General features: G+C 53.6%; 6 protein-coding genes across 6 annotated transcripts; 3 read left to right on the forward strand and 3 right to left on the reverse strand.

The window, feature by feature from the left end:
- Positions 1 to 1,300: 1,300 nt before the first annotated feature.
- Positions 1,301 to 2,026, reverse strand: PHYSODRAFT_299766 (hypothetical protein; the record flags this gene model as incomplete). The annotated part of the gene is made up of 1 exon (XM_009526961.1): positions 1,301 to 2,026. The coding sequence occupies one exon, from the start codon at positions 2,024 to 2,026 to the stop codon at positions 1,301 to 1,303; it is 726 nt and encodes a 241-aa protein (XP_009525256.1).
- A 1,428-nt stretch (positions 2,027 to 3,454) lies between these two features.
- PHYSODRAFT_249646 (hypothetical protein) lies at positions 3,455 to 4,126 on the reverse strand (the record flags this gene model as incomplete). The annotated part of the gene is made up of 1 exon (XM_009526962.1): positions 3,455 to 4,126. One exon carries the CDS (start codon positions 4,124 to 4,126, stop codon positions 3,455 to 3,457), a length of 672 nt encoding a protein of 223 aa, XP_009525257.1.
- A 559-nt stretch (positions 4,127 to 4,685) lies between these two features.
- On the reverse strand, positions 4,686 to 8,300 carry PHYSODRAFT_497265 (hypothetical protein; the record flags this gene model as incomplete). Its single annotated transcript, XM_009526963.1, has 2 exons — positions 4,686 to 6,734; positions 6,960 to 8,300. 2 exons carry the CDS (start codon positions 8,298 to 8,300, stop codon positions 4,686 to 4,688), a joined length of 3,390 nt encoding a protein of 1,129 aa, XP_009525258.1.
- A 1,769-nt stretch (positions 8,301 to 10,069) lies between these two features.
- Positions 10,070 to 10,306, forward strand: PHYSODRAFT_371200 (hypothetical protein; the record flags this gene model as incomplete). Its single annotated transcript, XM_009526964.1, has 1 exon — positions 10,070 to 10,306. A coding segment is annotated over one exon (237 nt), but the record flags the coding sequence as incomplete, so codon positions are not given.
- Positions 10,307 to 12,588: 2,282 nt separating this feature from the next.
- Positions 12,589 to 12,777, forward strand: PHYSODRAFT_497418 (hypothetical protein; the record flags this gene model as incomplete). The annotated part of the gene is made up of 1 exon (XM_009526965.1): positions 12,589 to 12,777. A coding segment is annotated over one exon (189 nt), but the record flags the coding sequence as incomplete, so codon positions are not given.
- A 4,396-nt stretch (positions 12,778 to 17,173) lies between these two features.
- On the forward strand, positions 17,174 to 17,568 carry PHYSODRAFT_418265 (hypothetical protein; the record flags this gene model as incomplete). The annotated part of the gene is made up of 2 exons (XM_009526966.1): positions 17,174 to 17,290; positions 17,380 to 17,568. Coding segments are annotated over 2 exons (306 nt in total), but the record flags the coding sequence as incomplete, so codon positions are not given.
- Between the last annotated feature and the right edge of the window lie 681 nt (positions 17,569 to 18,249).

Raw genomic sequence — 18,249 nt, forward strand, 5'->3', positions numbered from 1 at the left:
GTGCTCGTTGCTACAGTGGTGACACTCAATCTGACTTCCGTTACGGGTTTCATTAGCGTTGCCGGCATTTTTAGGTTTTCACAGGGTGTAACCACTCCAACACCGGCTTCTGGCCCGACAGCAGGAAAGGAGGACATGAGATCGTGCACTGGTGAAAGAAAGCAAGCTCACACGAGTCCGTTATGCAATGCCCATGGGCTGAAAAGCCAGCGGAACCTCAGCGGTGTCCCGGTTTCGGGACGAAACCAACCGTCCAAATTATGGTGTAATTAAGCCTGGTAGAACACCCCGAGAATGCTCATCCTGCGACGAGGCTGAGGAAACTTGCAACACCAAGTGCGATCATGCCGCTTTCTTTGAAATGCTAGGCCTTGAGCACAATCATGGATCATTGTAGAATTTAACAAAGTATTACCGCCACACCCTACCACACAGCGATCTACTTTATCAAAAGCACTTATTGGTATGCGAGCAGGTTCTGTCTGCATAATACGCAAAATTCAGTAGACAATCGACGCCCACAGTAATTAGCTCTTGCTAACAAGCGAAGTTGAAAAGCAAGCTGGAGGTAATGCTCGAATTGGTATTCTAGCAATTTCCAGAGTTCATCCAGGCATAGGAGGATTGGGGGCGTTAATGAATTTCGTTGAGTTAGTGGGCCAAGGCATGAGGCGCCTTGTTTAAGAGGCAATGTGCCGAATGGCAGCCATAAGGGATGGTGGGAGGGTAAAAAATGTTCTCGATCGCCCCCGGTCTGAAGCTTGAGCGACTTCTGATGCGGCCACGGCAGCGCGAATTCAAGTTCGTCGAAGCCTTCTTGATCAATACGTGAGCTCGGCAACGGAAGATCCAGATTGAGTTGGTTCCCGACTCGTTTGCTGCTGCTTGGGTGTCTTATCCAGAAACAGTTTCTGTCCGTTGTCGACGAGTTGGGATCTTGGTGCCTTCCTTCATTCGGAAAACAAAGTATCAATTTGCCCCATTTGCTGCACTCACTGCACTGCCGAATAATGCCACCTTCCTTCGACAGCATTAACAAAACAATTAAAATTTTATATTCAAAGAGGAAGCCAACCTGAAAGTACCAGATAACAACATTTGCTTGTACAGTGTATCTCAACATCGTGAGATGAAACGTAGGTTTCCAATCAGTACATTCTCCGTGCCAAGATGATGAAGAACATATTATCGTACCACAAAGGCGACGAGGAAAACTGGAGCTGGTTAAAGTTTCTGTATTGATGTTGCCCAGTGCACCAGGAGGAAGTGAAGGTGAAAGAAAGCAATTGCTGCTAGGGAGTTAAAATACTACCATCATGGTCGACAACACAGCACCGACAAACAGAGTCGCAGCCGAGCTCACAAGCGAAGTCGTCGCCGCCGAAGAGGTCTTGGTGGTTGTATTTGTTGTCAACGTCGCTGTCGAGTCGGTTGAACCGCCTGTAGTCGAGCCGCTCGAAGAGTCTGGACTTGTGCCAACGGAGTAAAATCGTTTGGGCATTTGCCCCGTTGTTGCAATACAACCACCGGTGTTGATATTTGCTGCGGGTTGGTCGAGCAATACTTCCAGGGTAGGGGAGCACCGACCGTACTCGTTCGAAAAGCCCTCAACCTTTACCCTGCCATCCGCACCAATCGTTGTGCGCTGAGAAGCGATAGTGTCGACAAGGTAATACTCGTGACAATTTCCATCCGCCAGGAACGCGAACGTCTGCCTAATCGTAGAGCAGCCCGCATCTGTGTAGTACTCGACGACCACGTAGGGGGATTCTCCAAAAGTATTGCTTAGAGACTCTGCCAGATTGGTGACGCAGGCGTGGGACCGGCCGAGGTCGTAGTTTGAACAGTAGTCATCGGGCTCAGCACGACAACTGACGTCCTGGCTAATCTTGATATGAGCCGGGATGCCGGTACAGTTCAAGTCGGCGTGAAAGAAGAGTACGCTCGCAGGACCCGAGTAAATGTCAGCGTCAATCCTTGAGGCAACCATGGAGATGCCGACAAAGGTGCTGAGGCTGATCTTCATCTTGATTCTTTGGGTGGTTTGACAACTCCGCTTGGTTGTTGACGGTGTTCTCGAAACTGAGCTGATGAAGTCAAAGTGGTCCTAGCGTTGACCCTATTGCCAACACTAACCGCTAGAAAGTGTGTGAAACGAGATCAGAACTCGACGCTAAGGAGAGATTGTGTACTTGTGATGGTGCAGACTTACGTAGCCCAAATGTCATTCGTCCTGATCTCGTTACAACGTGCTCACACCACAGAAATAGAAAAGAAGATAATGAGCACACGCATTGACGGCATCATAAGCAAGACCAAATGTGAGACTAGAGGTTATGCAAAAAAAAATCCCAGCGCACCCTGCAAAACAATGTGAAATCCAATTCTTCGTCCTTGTAAACGGTAAGTGTACGTACTCTATGCAACAATACACACAAAGAATGGATCTCATTATTGGATGCATAACTACACTGTCTACTACTTGAAGTACTACATACCCGATTTACAATTAATTCAAGTGCTACTCAGGTTTTTTGACTAAAATCGGTGAATTTAAGATTTCTCGAGTAAATGCAATCTAGTGGCGGTGGCTATACTGTAAAGCGCCCATGCTAGTACATGTATCGCACGCTGCCGTGTGGCCTACTTGCTGTACAGCTATGCGGTCGATTAACGCAACACAGATGAGAGCTCCTCGGTGCTCGCGGCCTCCACGCTTTGAGGGTTACGAAAACTCTAACCCAAGCTCCTCTTAAAGGGCAGGTAGGATAGAGACAACCGCCGACAAGTTCATGGGATGTCGTTACCATATAGCATGATAAGTAGCAACAATGTACCTCAATGCGAAAAGAAAAATGCAAGCACTAACACCGCAAATGATCTTCATCTTCGAGTTTGTTCTGACCCCATCTCAAACGTTAAGCGCTAGGTAATCTACGAGCGAGATCAGAACAGTCCTTCGGATATTGGGGACACAATTTCATTTATCATTGACAAAATACAAATAACATTCGTTCTGATCTCGTTACAACGTTTTCATTCTGTCTGAAATAGCAAGAAAATAATGAGCAGTGGCGTTCTCAGAAAAAAGTTCCAGGCTACGCCGTTAAACCTGCACCCCTTTTAAGAATGAAAATTATGTCTTCGTTCTTGTTGAAAGCTGTGCACGGCGAAGGATAAGGATATGCATAGAGTAGTCGAACAAATGATTTCATTCTTTGATAGAATATCTACGCTACCTGGTCTCCACGTGCAGCATCAATTCATTCGGGACCTTAGAGCTCTCAACTTATTAATGATTTGACTTTTTGAAAGTTTGACATTTTTGATTCTTTGGGTAAATGCAATCTAATAAGTCGACTTGAAAGCGTCCATGATATCATTCTAGTCCTTGTATCTCACCCACATGCTGCTATGAGGTCTCTTTTCATGACCCCATGGTGGAAGTGCCAAATTACAAGCTACCGTCATTAAGACGGTCGGTAAGATCTGAACTATCCGTGAAGTCGGAGTCATCTGAAGAGTCCAAATCATCGGTAAAGCTCGAGTCATCACCGGAGACGTCGCTCTCGTCCGAGAGATCGGAATCATCCACGACCGGAGACTCGGCCGTCGAATCAACACTTCCGAACTGCGCGCAGTCCAAGTAAGCGGTCGAATGAACCGAACTCGAGGCTTTGCAAAAGCGGCAGTGGTCGTTGAAGCAGCCAAGGCCACCGTACAGACACGCATCATCCGTCACAGCTGAGATGCCGACAGCCGCATCGCCGCTCGACACCTCGCAGGTGCCGGTGGACGCCACCAGAGGGGCCATCGTGGGGAAGTCGACGCCGAACGTCGCACAGTTCTCAAACACCGACGACTGAGGTGTCTCGAGGATCTTGCAGAACCGGCAGTGGTCGTTGTAGCAGCCTAGACCGCCTGAGGCGCATGAACTGTCGTCGATCACACGAATGCCGACGCTCTTGTCGCCGTCGGAAATGCCGCAAATGTCTACGTCGGTCGTTGTGCCGGCATCGAGGGAGGCTTCGGCACGCACGGAAGGGATGGTGTTCAAGCTGAGAGCACACAGAACGGCTGCCTTGATGAGAGTTTTTGTTTCAATACGACTGGTAGGGTAGGCCATTCTGCTGGATGAGTTTGGAACTTTGGTCGGGTCGAGAAGGTGAATTGAGGAATGTGCAGCTGAGTCAATGGGCTGCATCTTGGCGGGAGCTTATTCGCATTTTGCTTGTCTTTTTTGGTCGCACTTGGACTCTCAAATTGGACCGTGCGATCGAGCGTGAAAAAAAGAGAATCAAGAGGTCCGAGATCGCTATTTTCATCGATAGATCGGATAAACCTGAATAGGAATCTAAGATTTGGACATCCTAGAGCTTCGCATCAACGCATGTACGCAGTACCCAAGGGAACGAGTCGAGTGGTTTAGCTTTAACCCTAATATAAGAAATTATCGCAAGTATTGAAGTATTTTTTTTTCCTTTCACCGTTGCTGTACACTGCATTAACATGATGTTGTGCCGTAGTCACGCTAAAAGGCATTTTCGATTGGAGTATTGATTAAAAGTGCAGTATTGTGTCGAATAAATGCAATGTTTAGATGGTGGTGTCGAAGCTTCGGTAGGAGAAGCCCTTATAGTCTCAAGCTTTCAGGCTGGAAATGCGTCTACGTATCCGTAGAATGTTTAACTGCCCTCCTCAGACTCTTCCGAGTCGTAGTAGGTCGAGTCCGAGTCCGCGTACGTCGAGTCGGAGCCCTCCCAGTCGTCATCGATGTCGTCGACTGACGGCAGCGGGGCCTTCGTCGGCGGCTCGGTGACAACCACAGGGGCTTCCGTCAGCATGTCGGAAGTATCGACGACTGCCGGTGATGTAGTGTCCACAACGGGAGCATCCTTCGGTACGGCAGTGGGGGCATCAGTTACCACGTCGGTATCAGCTGAAGTAGAAGCGGGCGAATACGTCAGTATGTCCGACACGTCCGAACTGGAGGAGCTAGGAGCCTCCGTCGCATCAGCGGCTGGGGCATCGGTGGTGACAGGAGCCTCAGTGTTCACGCTCGAGTCAGTCGGGGTGGCAGTGTCAACGTCCGTGGTGGTAGGCTCCACAGTAGTGTTCGAATACGGCGTAGCCGGGGTAGGCGCCGTTGTTGTGAGAGCCACGGGGCAGTCGACGAAAGCTGCCGACTGGTCCGTCGTCTTGGTCTTGCAGAACCGGCAGGCATTGTCAATGCAGCCGACACCGCCGAACTGGCACGAAGTGTCGGCGAAAATGTTGATGCCAACGGCAGCGTCGCCATCAGAAACAACGAGGCTGCAAGACCCCCCAGGAGTTGAAATCGCCGGTGCAGAGGTGGTCGAAGCAGTCGGAGGTGTCGTCGTCAAAGTCGGAGCGTCGGTGTCGAGGGTGAAGCCGTCAATTGACGTGCAATCAACAAAAGCGGCGGACTGCACGGTGGTCGTGACCTTGCAGAAACGGCACACGCTGTCAATGCAGCCGACGCCACCGTCAGCGCAGGTCGCGTCGCCGGTGATGCTGATACCGACAGCCGCGTCGCCCGCCGACACCACAAGTCCACAGGCAGGCTGATCAGCCGGCGCACCGGTAGTTGCTGTAGCTGGAGCTGCCGGCGCGATCGCGTTGCTGGCCGGTACTTCGACGCGAGGGGTGTAACCAGAGAGTGATGTGCAGCTGACGAACGCCGCGGATTGAGCAGTCGAGGTGACTTGGCAAAAGCGGCACACATCGTCCATGCAGCCGACACCTCCGGCAAGGCAGGTCGTGTCGGTGGCAATGTCGACGCCGACTGCGATATCGCCGACGGACGCAACGCGAGCACAAGTCGAGTCAGAGGTAGGCGCGGTCGTGGTGGCATCTGGAGTGGTCGTAGCTGTCGGAATCTCTGTCGGAGGCGTGTAGCCGTCAACCGTAACGCAGTCAATGAACGATGCCGACTGAACCGAAGTGATCACCTTGCAGAAGCGGCACACGTCGTTGATGCAACCAACCCCGCCCGCACTGCACGTTGAGTCCGTGACAATTTGAATGCCGACCGAGGCGTCACCACTCGAAGCAACCAGGTCGCAGGTGCTAGGGGCATCGGCAAGAGGAGCGCTCGTCGTGGATGCCGGGGCAGCGGAGTCAGGCGCAGTGCCATCGAGCGAACTGCAATCGACAAAGGCTTCGGACTGAGGCGTAGTCTTCACTTTGCAGAAGCGGCACAAGTCGTTGATGCAGCCGACACCGCCAGTGCTGCAAGTGAGATCCGTCGCGATATGAACACCAACCGCGATGTCACCAGCCGTGGCTTCGAGACCACACATTTGCTGGTCAGGTAGTGCAGCCGAAGTCGAAACAGGGGCACCAGTTGGTACAACCGGGGATTCGGTAGGGGTCTCGCTTCCAGTCACAGGCTCGGTTGTCGCATCCGGCGCATCTGTCGGGGCAGCAGGGGACTCTGACGGTGCTGGTGTCTCGGTGGCGGTGGGAGCCTCAGTAGGAGCCTCAGTCGACGCATCCAGAGCATCCGGGACGGCAGGTGTCTCCGTAGGGGCGTCGGTGTCGGTGACGGTGGGAGGAGCTTCCGTTGTCGCATCCGGTGTATCCGTGACGGTAGCAGGCGCCTCGGTAGGAGCTGCCGGCGTCTCAGTTGTAGCTGCCGGGGCCTCCGAAGTTGAATCAGGCACCTCTGTTGGTGCGTCAGACGGAGGAACGGTATCGTCCACAGCGGGAGCCTCCGACTGCGGCGATCCATTTTCGAGCAGGGCGCAGTCGATGTAAGGCGCCGACTGCAGGGAGGTCGTGACCTTGCAGAACCGACAGATCTCGTCAATGCAGCCGACTCCGCCCGAGCTGCAGGACGGGTCCGTGCCGACGCTGATACCGAGATCCGCATCTTCAGCCGATGCCACAAGGGTGCAAGTGGTTGCAGATGCTGGAGTCTTAGTAGGTGCATCCACTGGTGCCTCCGTAGCAGCAACCGGGGCATCCGTCGATTGCGGAGCGTCCGTGGGGGCATCCGTCGAGGTTGGAGCGTCCGTGGCGACATCGGTCGAGATCGGGGCGTCCGTGGGGGCATCCGTCGAGATCGGGGCGTCCGCGGGGGCATCCGTTGAGATTGGAGCGTCCGTGGGGGCATCCGTCGAGATTGGAGCGTCCGTGGGGGCATCTGTTACCGGAGCGTCGGTCTCAGCAGCAACCGATGTCGCACTAGGAGCGTCAGTCGTTGCTGGGATCTCCGTCGCAGTTGGGGCACCGTTTACCAACGCGCAGTCCATGTAAGGATCCGACTGCGGGGTCGTCTTGAGCTTGCAGAATCGGCAGACGTCGCTCAAGCAGCCAAGGCCGCCTGAGGCGCATGACAGATCCGTGACGATGGTAACGCCGACATCGAGGTCTCCAGCGGATGGAACAATGCCGCACGTTGACGGAGACACTGGAGCGTCAGTCGCCGGCACTTCACTGCTCGGTGCTGCAGTAGCTGGTGCATCCATCGGCGGAACAGTTGGAGCGTCAGTGACAGGGGCTTCACTAGTTGGTGCCTCAGTGGCAGGGGCCTCACTCGTTGGAGCGTCAGTGATCGGGACTTGGCTGATCGGAGCCTCAGTGACTGGGGCGTCCGTGGTTGGTGCTAGCGTAGCTGGAGCTGTCGTCGGCGGAGCCGTAGCTGCCGCAGTTGGCGGAACGGTAGGTGCCGCCGTCGGAGGACTAGTCGGTGCTGCCGTCGGAGGACTGGTCGGTGCTGCCGTCGGCGGAACGGTAGGCGCTGCGGTTGCTGGTGCCAGCGTGGCGACAGGGCTGTAGGAGCTGTCGAGCCTCGCGCAGGCTATGAAGCCGGCCGACTGCGGCGTCTCCCTCACCTTACAGAAGCGGCAGTGGTCGTTGAAACAGCCCAGTCCGCCGTACAGGCAGCCCGAGTCCGTCACCGCCGCAATACCCGCCGCAACGTCACCTCTCGACACTTCACAGGGGCCTCGCGAGGCGGCCACCGTCGACGTCGTAGTGAACGCCACGCCGTGCGACAGACATGTGTCCAGGTGCGACGACTTGGGCGTGTCCAGCACCTTGCAGTAGCGGCAGTGCTTGTTGTAGCACCCGAGGCCGCCGTTCGTGCACGACTCGTCGTTGATAGCCTGGATGCCGACCTGCTTGTCGCCGTCCGAGATGCCGCACGTCACTTGGCTCGAAGTCGGAGCGGGCGTCGTGGCCCCTTTCGCTTGGATCGACGGCAAGGCGCTCAGGGCGAGCGCGCACACCGCCACGGCTTGAATGAAAGAACGAACGCCACCAGAGTAAACCATGTCGCTTGGAGCTGTCCACGAGGTATCCTTCCCGGCCGAAGCTGCTCGCTTGGTCGCCTGTGTAGTAGAACGCAGGAAGAAGAATGATCCAGCGTCGTGAGTCCAAGCCAGCCAGCCAACCTTCTGCGACGAACCACAGCTCTTGAAGTCCTGCGAGGTGGCGCCATGAGCTCAAGCACCAACCCAACGACCAGCGCGCTCCTCCCCTGACGGTTGAACGGACATTCTAGTCCGTCTCCTGGTCGCGGATGGTATCTAGCGAACATGCGACGCTGTTCGTGCGATCATTTTGGTGAAAACTTGGTGGTGACGGTTTTCATTCCGCTGCTTGCGCGAGCCGTTGCATCCAAGGGCAGAGTCTTCAGCTTATCGTGGGAAGTTCAACCGTTTATTGATAGCGTCTTGAGCAGGGCACGGTGGCACCTCATAGCGTTCAATGCAGCGGGCCATGGTATCTGGATGAGAGAGGAGGGGGGGGGGTAGCGAAAGATTGGGACTTCTTAGCCGTGATCCTGCGCGTCACAGAGACAGTAGACAGCAAGGTGAGATGTTGGTGGGGCGAGAGCTCACCCGGACGATTTCTGATCGGCACCAGTTCGTGCAAGACTGTCTTACAGTACTAAAACACCGGCTCGTTTACATCCCTGAACGCTCATTGGGTAAAATATATTATAAAGGCACCCCAACCATTGGTTGAAATAATTTTTCTTACTTCAATGTAGCCATCCAATCGCTGGAAGCGCGCCATGAGAATCATGCCCGCGTCGCGACACGTCGCCGCTCCCCCAAGCCGCACATCGTGCTGCGGCGTCCTCCAGGCGATCCCGAGAGCGAGGAGACGGTCGGCCACCAGCTGCTCATGATGACAAGCTCGAAGGGATACACAGATCTGGCAGAGTCTCTGTTGGACGGCGGTCTACGCCCAGACTCCGCAGGATCGGACGGCCGCACGCCGCTGATGTACGCGGCCTACTACGATCACGTCGACGTCGTCGCTCTGCTGTTGAGTCGTGGGGCACCCGTGGACCAGCAGATGTTCGACGACTACTCGGCGCTGCTGCTGGCCAGCGAAGCCGACCACGTCGAGTGCGTCTGCGTGCTGCTGGAGCATGGCGCCGACGTGAACCAGACCAACAAGGTGGGCTGGACGGCGCTCATGGTGGCAGCACTGTATGGACATAGTCAAGTGATGTCTCTACTGCTGCCCAAGCAGCCCAAGCTTGATATGCAGCGTCCCAACAACTGCACGGCACTTTACATTGCCAGTGAGCACGGACACGCCGAGGTGGCAGATCTGCTGGTCACGCACGAAGCGGACATTGAGCTCCCAGACGAACGCGGGTGGACGCCGCTCATGGCGGCGGCCTGGAAGGACCACGCAAATGTGATCGAGGTGCTGCTGAAGCACGGAGCTGCTATTGACAAGCAACAGGCTGACGGGGCCACGCCGCTCTGGATTGCCGCACAACATGGAAATATCGCCTGTGTGCACGTTTTGTTGAGTCATCGTGCAGAGTTGGAGATTCCGAGCAAGACGGGTTGTACGCCGCTCATGACAGCAGTCTGGCACGATCATGTGGATGTGATTAAGGCGCTGCTGCAGCAAGGAGCGGCCATTGATAAGCACGAGGACGACGGATCCACACCACTTTAAATCGCCTGTCAGCACGGACATTTCGACTCTGTGCAATTGCTGCTAAGCTATGAAGCAGCTATGGATATCCCGGACAAATCGGGCTGGACGCCACTCTTGGCGTCAGTGAAGCGGGATCGTGAAGCTGCTGCTGCAGAATGGGGCAGATGTTGAGAAGGTGCTGCCGAATCAGGCGACAGCGCTGTACATCGCGAGCGATGCGGGAGACGTCGAGATGGCAAGGCTCCTTCTGAACTACGGTGCCGATATTGAAGCTGTGGATTATGAGAAGTGGACGCCGCTCATGGCTGCAGCATACCGCGGAAATACGACCATCGTGGAGCTGTTGCTGGAAAATGGAGCCGATGTGGATAAGTGTCTGCCTGGTGGATCGACCGCTCTGTATCTCGCCAGCGAGCACGGACACCTCGAGACTGTCCGAATGCTTATCACGCACGGAGCCAATGTGAACGCGATGAATAAGTATGGAGTGACCCCTGTGGCCATCGCGTGGATGAAGAAACACTCGCACGTGGCATTCTTGCACGTGGTATTGCTACTGCTGCGCTGCGGAGCGATACCGACCCCAGAGCTGGCCGCAGTGCTGTCGCCAGAGCCGTAATTGTAAACTTGGGCAGGTCGGTGTGTGTGTTGCCGCTCGATGAGGCAATCTTGACACCAAAGTTGGCTAGAATATCATCTTGATTTCACTCATATCTACTTCAGCTGCCCGAAAACTATCCGATTCAATGGAGGAGGAAACTATTGGTCGAACGCCTTGTCGTGCGTGACAACATTAATTCCGGAAGGCGTGGGCGTCACCATGGAGTGGGACGAACTTGTGAATTGAGTATCGCCGGATCGTCTTTACGTTATTTTATCGAGGGTGCTCGAGCCATGGGCAGAGCTTGAGCACACTGGGCTGGAATGCAGTGGTCGAGGAGGCATCGAGTGATTGCACTCAGCCTCGGCACCTACAATCGCTGATTGTGCGTTATCACCTAATCCAAACAAGCTTTTCAGAATGAGATCCGCAGCTCCAAAAAGTAGCAGGGCTCGGACGAGCCCAGTTTTCTTACGACGCACCGTGCCGCTAGTTATTCTACTGTAGACCCAGCTCTACCATTTGAATTTATTCCTGAATTTGTTGTGGCGATGTCTGCGAACTGCATCGTCCACCATTATCAGCGCTCATCTGATGAGACTCGTGCGTTGAAATGCAGCATTCGAGCCATCTTTTGTGCGTTAATAATATATATTATATAACTTCCCCTGATGGTTCATGATAAAAAACACGAAATTGAAGCAATGTTTTGAAGAACTATTCCAACGTTATGTCGCTTTTGCGCAGCAACAGTTGAAGAAATACAAGCATCGGAGGATCGGGAACTATGGCGGGAAGTGAATCAACGTATTGTTCAAGGGAGTCGAGCTCACCGTTGGGAAACAACTGGCCTAGACACCGAACTCGCTCGTCAAACCGCGCGACTCCAGCAGCGAGTACTCGGCTGGCATGAACGCAGGAACCAACACATGAGTGAAAGTGGTCGGGAAGGGAGGAACGGGGGCGCCACCGATACGAGGAGGAGTCCGCTGGAGAGTACATCTACACCATCGGGATAAAGCATTCACGTGGTGATATATAAGAATAGTCCAGGCTGCACTGTGATCGACATCGTAGGTAATAGGTTCATAGCAAGTAGCGTACAGACAGCAGACGAGGACAGCCGTAGCCGCCGGGTACGTAGGGAGAAAGGTATCTGGTATGCGGGGCTGAAGCAGGGCTCGCCCTGAGTGCAATCGGCGTTAACCGCATAAAATAAAAATAAAAACAACGTTATGTCGCTTTTCGCGAGGAATACGGCATTAAATGCACAGGCAACATGGTTACAAAATTTGTAACCATGTTGCCTGTGCCTTTCCGCATACACACTTGCTCATTTGCACCATTTCATTTTAATTTATTTTTTACGTTGCTTGCAGGCGAGAAAATAAAAGTTCTTAGATCCTAACAAGACATTTTTTGTAATTTGTCATTACGATGCCGCGTCTTTGCACTTCAACGTAGTCATCCAATCGCTGGACGCGCGCCACTACTCATTCCTCAATCTGCCATCAAGCCCACACTCCTCCAGCCTACAACAACAACAACAACAACAACAACAACAACAACAATGGCCAAGCAGCGACACGGACGACGCCGTTCCTCGAAGAAGAAGCACGCCGTGGCCTCGAGTCCTCCCGCTGAGCCTGAATGCGAGGAGACCGTCGGCCACCAGCTGCTCATGAAGGCGAGCGCAAGCGGCCAAGTGGATATAGTCACGTCTCTGCTGGACACCCACCGGTCTGCCCGCAGACTCCACGGGCGCGGACGGCCGTACGCCGCGCATGAACGCCGCCTGCCTCAACCAGGCCAACGTTGTGACTCTACTGTTGAGCCGCGGCGCGCCCGTGGGCCAGCAGATGTTCGACGGCTACTCAGCGTTGCTGCTGGCCAGCGAGGACGGACACGTTGAGTGCGTGCGCGTGCTGCTGGAGCATGGTGCCGACGTGAACCAGACCAACAAGGTGGGCTGGACGGCGCTCATGGTGGCGGCGCAAAACGGGCATAGCCAAGTGGTGTCTCTACTGCTGCCCAAGCAGCCCAGGCTCGATATGCAACGTCCCAACAACTGCACGGCGCTTTACATTGCCTGTGAGCACGGACACGCCGAGGTGGCGGAGCTGTTGGTCACGCACGGAGCGGACATTGAGCTGCCGGACGAACGCGGGTGGACGCCGCTCATGGCGGCAGCCTGGAAGGATCACGTGGACGTGGTTCAGCTGTTGCTCCAGCACGGAGCTGCCATTGACAAGCAGCAGGCTGATGCAGCCACGCCGCTCTTTATTGCAAGCCAACACGGACATGCAGACTGTGCTCACGTGCTATTGGAGCATGGAGCAGCCGTGGATATCGCGGACTGTAAAGGGTGGACGCCACTCATAGCCTCAGTCAAGGTCAAGCGTACTAGTATCATGAAGATGCTGCTGCAGAAAGGGGCGGATATCGAGAAGTTGCTGCCGAACAGGGCCACGACACTCTACCTCGCGGCTGAGGCGGGGAACGTCGAGATGGCAAGGCTCCTCCTGGATCACGGCGCCGATATTGAGGCTGTGGATAATGAGGAGTGGACGCCGCTCATGTGTGCGGCGTTCCGTGGGAACCCGTCCATGGTGGAGCTGCTGCTGGAGAAAGGGGCCTACGTGGACAGGCGTCTCCCCGACGGAGCCACCGCCCTCTACCTCGCGAGCGAGCTCGGGAATCTCGAAATCGTTCGAACGCTGATCAGATATGGGGCGAATGTGAACGCGACGAACGAGGAAGGAGGTACCCCCATGTCCGTCGCTCAGATGAAGGGCCACTCGCGTGTGGTCTCGCTGCTTCAGCGTCACGGAGCGACAGCACAATCCCCATCTATTTTTGTGGTTTGTGATGGCCAGGCCTTTGGTATTAGGCTCGGATGAAGGTAAGGGGATGCATGTATGTAGCTACTGACAAAGCGAACTCGATGGATGCTTGTCAAAATCCACTTCAACCTGATCGTCTTTTTAAAAAGTTTTGTACCCATGATATATAATGACTATATTTTAGTCCCAAAAAGTCCAACGTGACACAAATCCTCAGTTGAAGATGTCGAGCCCGTTGACAGCCGTCGACTTCGTGCTGCGGCGCCAGCGAGACGGAGGCGCTCTACAGCAGCTCGGACGGAGCATCTACAGCTTCCTCGGGCCCTCCCCGTACCTGTCGCTGTCCCAAGCCTGCTCCATCGAGTTGCTGCAGTGGATCTGGGACTCGAGCTGAACGTCCCGCAGCCGAGATGGTCGCTCCACAATTATCTGCGCTCGGACCCGCACTATTATCGCTACCAGTTCTCCGAGTCTATGATAGCTGCTGTTTACCGCGACGATTTAGCCATGATCGAGTGGCTGTGCACCCATTTCTCGGGCTGCGAGGTGCCCAGTGACGTGACCGAAACTGCTGCGAGGAATGGGAATATAGCCATTCTACAGTTCCTGTTAACACATGATTCCAGTCGTAAAGAGACCAATGGTGACGCTAAGAAGAAGAGGAAAGTGGAGACGGAAGGTGGTGGTGCTAAAGCTGAGATCCAGGGGAGTGGCGGGAATAGCATCAAGTGGGGGACACGTGTGATAAGCTATGCGCTGGGCAGTAAGAAGTCGGACGTCGTACGCTGGCTGCACGAAAACATGCCGAACGGCGAGAACGAGCGAGACCGAGAGGCGGAAATTAGACATGCTTTGAGAAATGGCGACGTGAAGCTGGCCGAGTTCCTGATGCCTCCGGGGAGATGCGTGCTGGACTACGCGCCTTGCTCCGGGCTGAAGATGATCGAGTGGATGCTGGACTGTGGATATATACAGCGCGATATCCGCCATGGTAATTCAGCTATTGAAAGTTTAGCGCATCTCGGGCGGCTGGATCTCATGGGAAGATTTTTAAACAGGTCTTATGAAGGTCTGGTCTTTTTTGGTCCGTAGGACCAAAACAAGACCGAAATAAAATTAGCCTCCAAATGGGACCTAAAAAAGACCCTACACAAAACCGGGTTTTGGAAAAAATCTATAATCAAATATGCAAACGGAAAATTGATGTATTATGTATTAAAGGGGATATTGCATGAAAAACCATACTGGACAAAACCTCTGCTGTCAACGGTTAACTGTAAGTTATGCTAGCCCGGCTTGTACTCTAGCTGCCCGGGTCGTCCGACTTGATGAACACCCCTGCCCCCGCGTGTTGATGATTCAGCCAAACGATAGAGTTCACACTCGGCGGATCCGTCAGCACCAACAGTCTCTCCACGGTACCAACACCGTCTTACAGGCGACTCACATGAGGCCGCAACGCAGTCGCCATGGGCCCAACCAGCGCACCCCAACGCAAGCGAAGCGTCCAAATGGTGCCAAATCTTGGCCAGCAAGCTTCACAGGATACCATCCACTCTCACCAGTCCGAACGTCAGCCAACAGCAGCCAAAGCATACGAGAAGATGTCGACGTCGATCTTCGGCCCCTCAGCTACCACTATATGCATATAGGCCAGACCAATTGTGGTTTTCCTTCATTTGCGGCATCAAAGGGGGCAATCGAGAAGTAAATTTTGAGTAGGAGCAGAGGCTTGAAGTGCTCTGCGAAGCAGGGCTGTGAGAGACTGGCCCCATGGAATGTGGAGGGCGAGTTGCGAGCTAGCGCCCTGCTGTATGTCGATCGCTCGATCACTAGCGCTGGTCGCTGTGTCTGTGTGCTACCGCTACTCTTCCTAAAACGAACTCTCGCTACTGCTGTCTGCTGTTGTACTCTGCCTCTACAGGAAACCCCAGTAGCCTTCCACCTATCCTTCTCTTCACTGCACTTTGTTGTGTTCCGCTTGCTTCGTCCGAATACTCGCCACACCAGCATGAAGTCAGACCCAGCTCTAACAGCGCCTTCAAACAGCACATCAGCATCTTATCAATAGCACGGTCACCAAAAGCTAGGTGGAAGTGCGCCTTCACAAGATTTTCGCGTCAGTGTCGAGACTGTCTTTTATTTGGGGACTAAGCGCATCATTACCACGGATATCAACGGCCAACTTGACCATACAACAGTCAACATATTGCAGCTAAACAAACCACTACTCAGACCGGTCCGTTTGCAGCCATCAGCCTCGCAGTGAACAGCACCAAACAAGCAGTTAAGCAAACTCGAATTCTAGTGCCAACACGGAAAAGCAACCACGACAAAGCAAGGGGATTATCGAACATTACCTTAGCATGAGCCGTCTATCAAGGGGGCTAGTCTTCACAGCCCTGATTTGCCGTGCAGTTCAAGCCTCGGCTCATATCCAAACTGAACTCCTCGATTGCCCCCTACGATGTCGTATTGAAGGAAATGGCAAGTATTCGGGCGAAGCAAGCAGAATGCAACGGATTGCCGTGAAGGGATTAAGGATACTCTAATTTCCTGCAGAGGCAGAATACAATCAAGTACTTCAAGTACCAAGTACCAAGGATCAGTGGTACATGCAGACAAGAATACATGCACGAAGATAGCAGTAGATTCAGGCACGAGGACGCCTGAGTTCGTGGAAGCTCATTTAGGAAGTCTAGCAACACCGCACAGTCCGAGCAGCGTCGACGATCCAGCGATCGACATCAGCAAGACGCTCGCTCGCACATTTCAGACATTTGTGTTGTAATCTCCAGCATTACTTCAATAGCAAATGCCCTCTATCATCTATCACGATATTTTGTATCAGAGTGAAGGGGGTCTAAAAATGGCTTGTTTCGTGGTGATATCATTTGGGTCTCGCCATCCAAACGGGACTGGTAGCGAAATCATAACGATTTTCTGTTCGGTCTCATTTAGATGTCGTAGGACCAAAACAGGACCAGACCTGCATAAGACCTGTTTAAAACCTTACCGATCTCATGCAGCAGATTGTGCTTCTCCATTCTCCTCGTGAGCACCTGTTGGAAAAGGTAGGGCGGCGCGGGGATTGAACTCACAACATACCTGTAGAACATAGCTCGTTAGACCGTTACACCATACAGGCGCCCCGATCGTCGTCTCTTCGGGCTGGGGCTTGATACTGTCTGATTGCATATTCCAACAGCACCACTCGCTTTGTTTGCACTCGTGGTGGAGTGCCATTATGACTGCCTGCGAACAAGGCTATTTGGAGATGCTGAAATGGCTGATGGAGCATCCGTTAAGCCTATAAATTCGTAGGAATATGATCCCACACCAGAAGTACTCCCTCCTTATTCGTTCGGCTGGACAAAATGAACAACCCGAGATCATGGGGTACCTTTACGAACACGGAGGCGCGGAAGAGCTCGATGGCCCTCGTGTACTGGAGGAGTATGCCAGGGAGTTGAACATTGCAATTCGAGACGATCGCCGCAAGACTGTTAAATGGCTGGTCGAAAACATTCCGTTTCCTTACTTTGGCCAGCCTGGTGACATGGCCATCGCGATAACCACGAGATGCCGGCGTTTCGAGATCTTGCAACTTTTCCACGAACTCGGTTCATCAGGAGTGGTTGATCTCACGCAAAGCGAAGATAACCACAGTAGTCAAGTCGCCTCGTGGTGGGCTCGCTCTCGCAATGTGATGGACTTCGCCGGTGGAAGTGGACGCGTGGATATGTTCAAGTGGTTATTGGAGAACCACCCTCTAAAGGTCACGAAGGACGCAATGGACCGAGCTGCGTGTTGCGGTCATTTGGAAATGGTGCAATGGCTGCATAAAAATCGATCGGAAGGATGTACGACAAAGGCAATGGATGACGCCGCGTCCAGAGGCCATTTTGAAGTGGTGAAGTGGCTCCACTCTAACCGTCAGGAAGGATAGGATGCACGGAGGCTGCGATGGACGGAGCTGCGGAGGGCGGCCACCTGGAGATCGTGAAATGGCTACATTCCAATCGGAGCGAGGGGTGCACTAAGAAAGCAATGGACGGAGCTGCCCGCGAAGGACTTTTGGATATAATGAAATGGCTGCACGCAAACCGATCGGAAGGTTGCAATCCCAAGGCGGTTTATGGCGCTCTCAAGCACGGTCACCTCGAAGTTTTGGATTGGCTGCATACACGTTTTCCTGTCTTCACGGCTCCGATAACGCACATCCCGAGGGGCGCTGAAAATATGTTCGAAATGCTGCTCTACGTGCACGAGCACTTTGTTCAAATTATCACCCCGGAGTTTATTGCAATGTGTCGCCAATTTGGTATGCGGCACAACGTTCTTCCCTGGCTGGTAGAGCATTACTCGAGCTCGTGAGGAAGCCGTCAGGCGCTGGAAACTAAAGAGCTTCAAAGGTCAAGCGTGTCCGTCAAACGAATTTTCTTGCAGATGCAAGCGGTGTTGAAGGAGTTTGCTTCGTTCACCTGTCAGAGTGCACCGCCGTCGTTTAGTGTAATTTCTTGTCAGCTGCGTCTAATGAACAACCCATATTCAGCCTTGAGATCATTTTGATCCCCAAAAGTCCCTCCAGAACTACATGTACACGCTTCATGTCATGCATTCTTTCAGCGTAAATCTACACAAGTACATAGCCATACTTGGTACAGTACGTACCAATCGCCTGCGGAGCTCATGATCTCGCTGCGAGACGCAGGAAAAGATTCATTTGTGGATGGGTTCAACATTGCATCTTGGCAAGAAGGGTTTGGGAGGAAGCGCGTCTGTCCTCGCAGGATCTGGCGCAATCTTGGCTGCATTCATAAACGTCAAAGATGGCTTCGCTTCAAAGGTACATACATCACGAAGGCC

Source organism: Phytophthora sojae, assembly GCF_000149755.1.
Source record: "Phytophthora sojae unplaced genomic scaffold PHYSOscaffold_3, whole genome shotgun sequence".
NCBI classification, from domain to species: domain Eukaryota; phylum Oomycota; class Peronosporomycetes; order Peronosporales; family Peronosporaceae; genus Phytophthora; species Phytophthora sojae.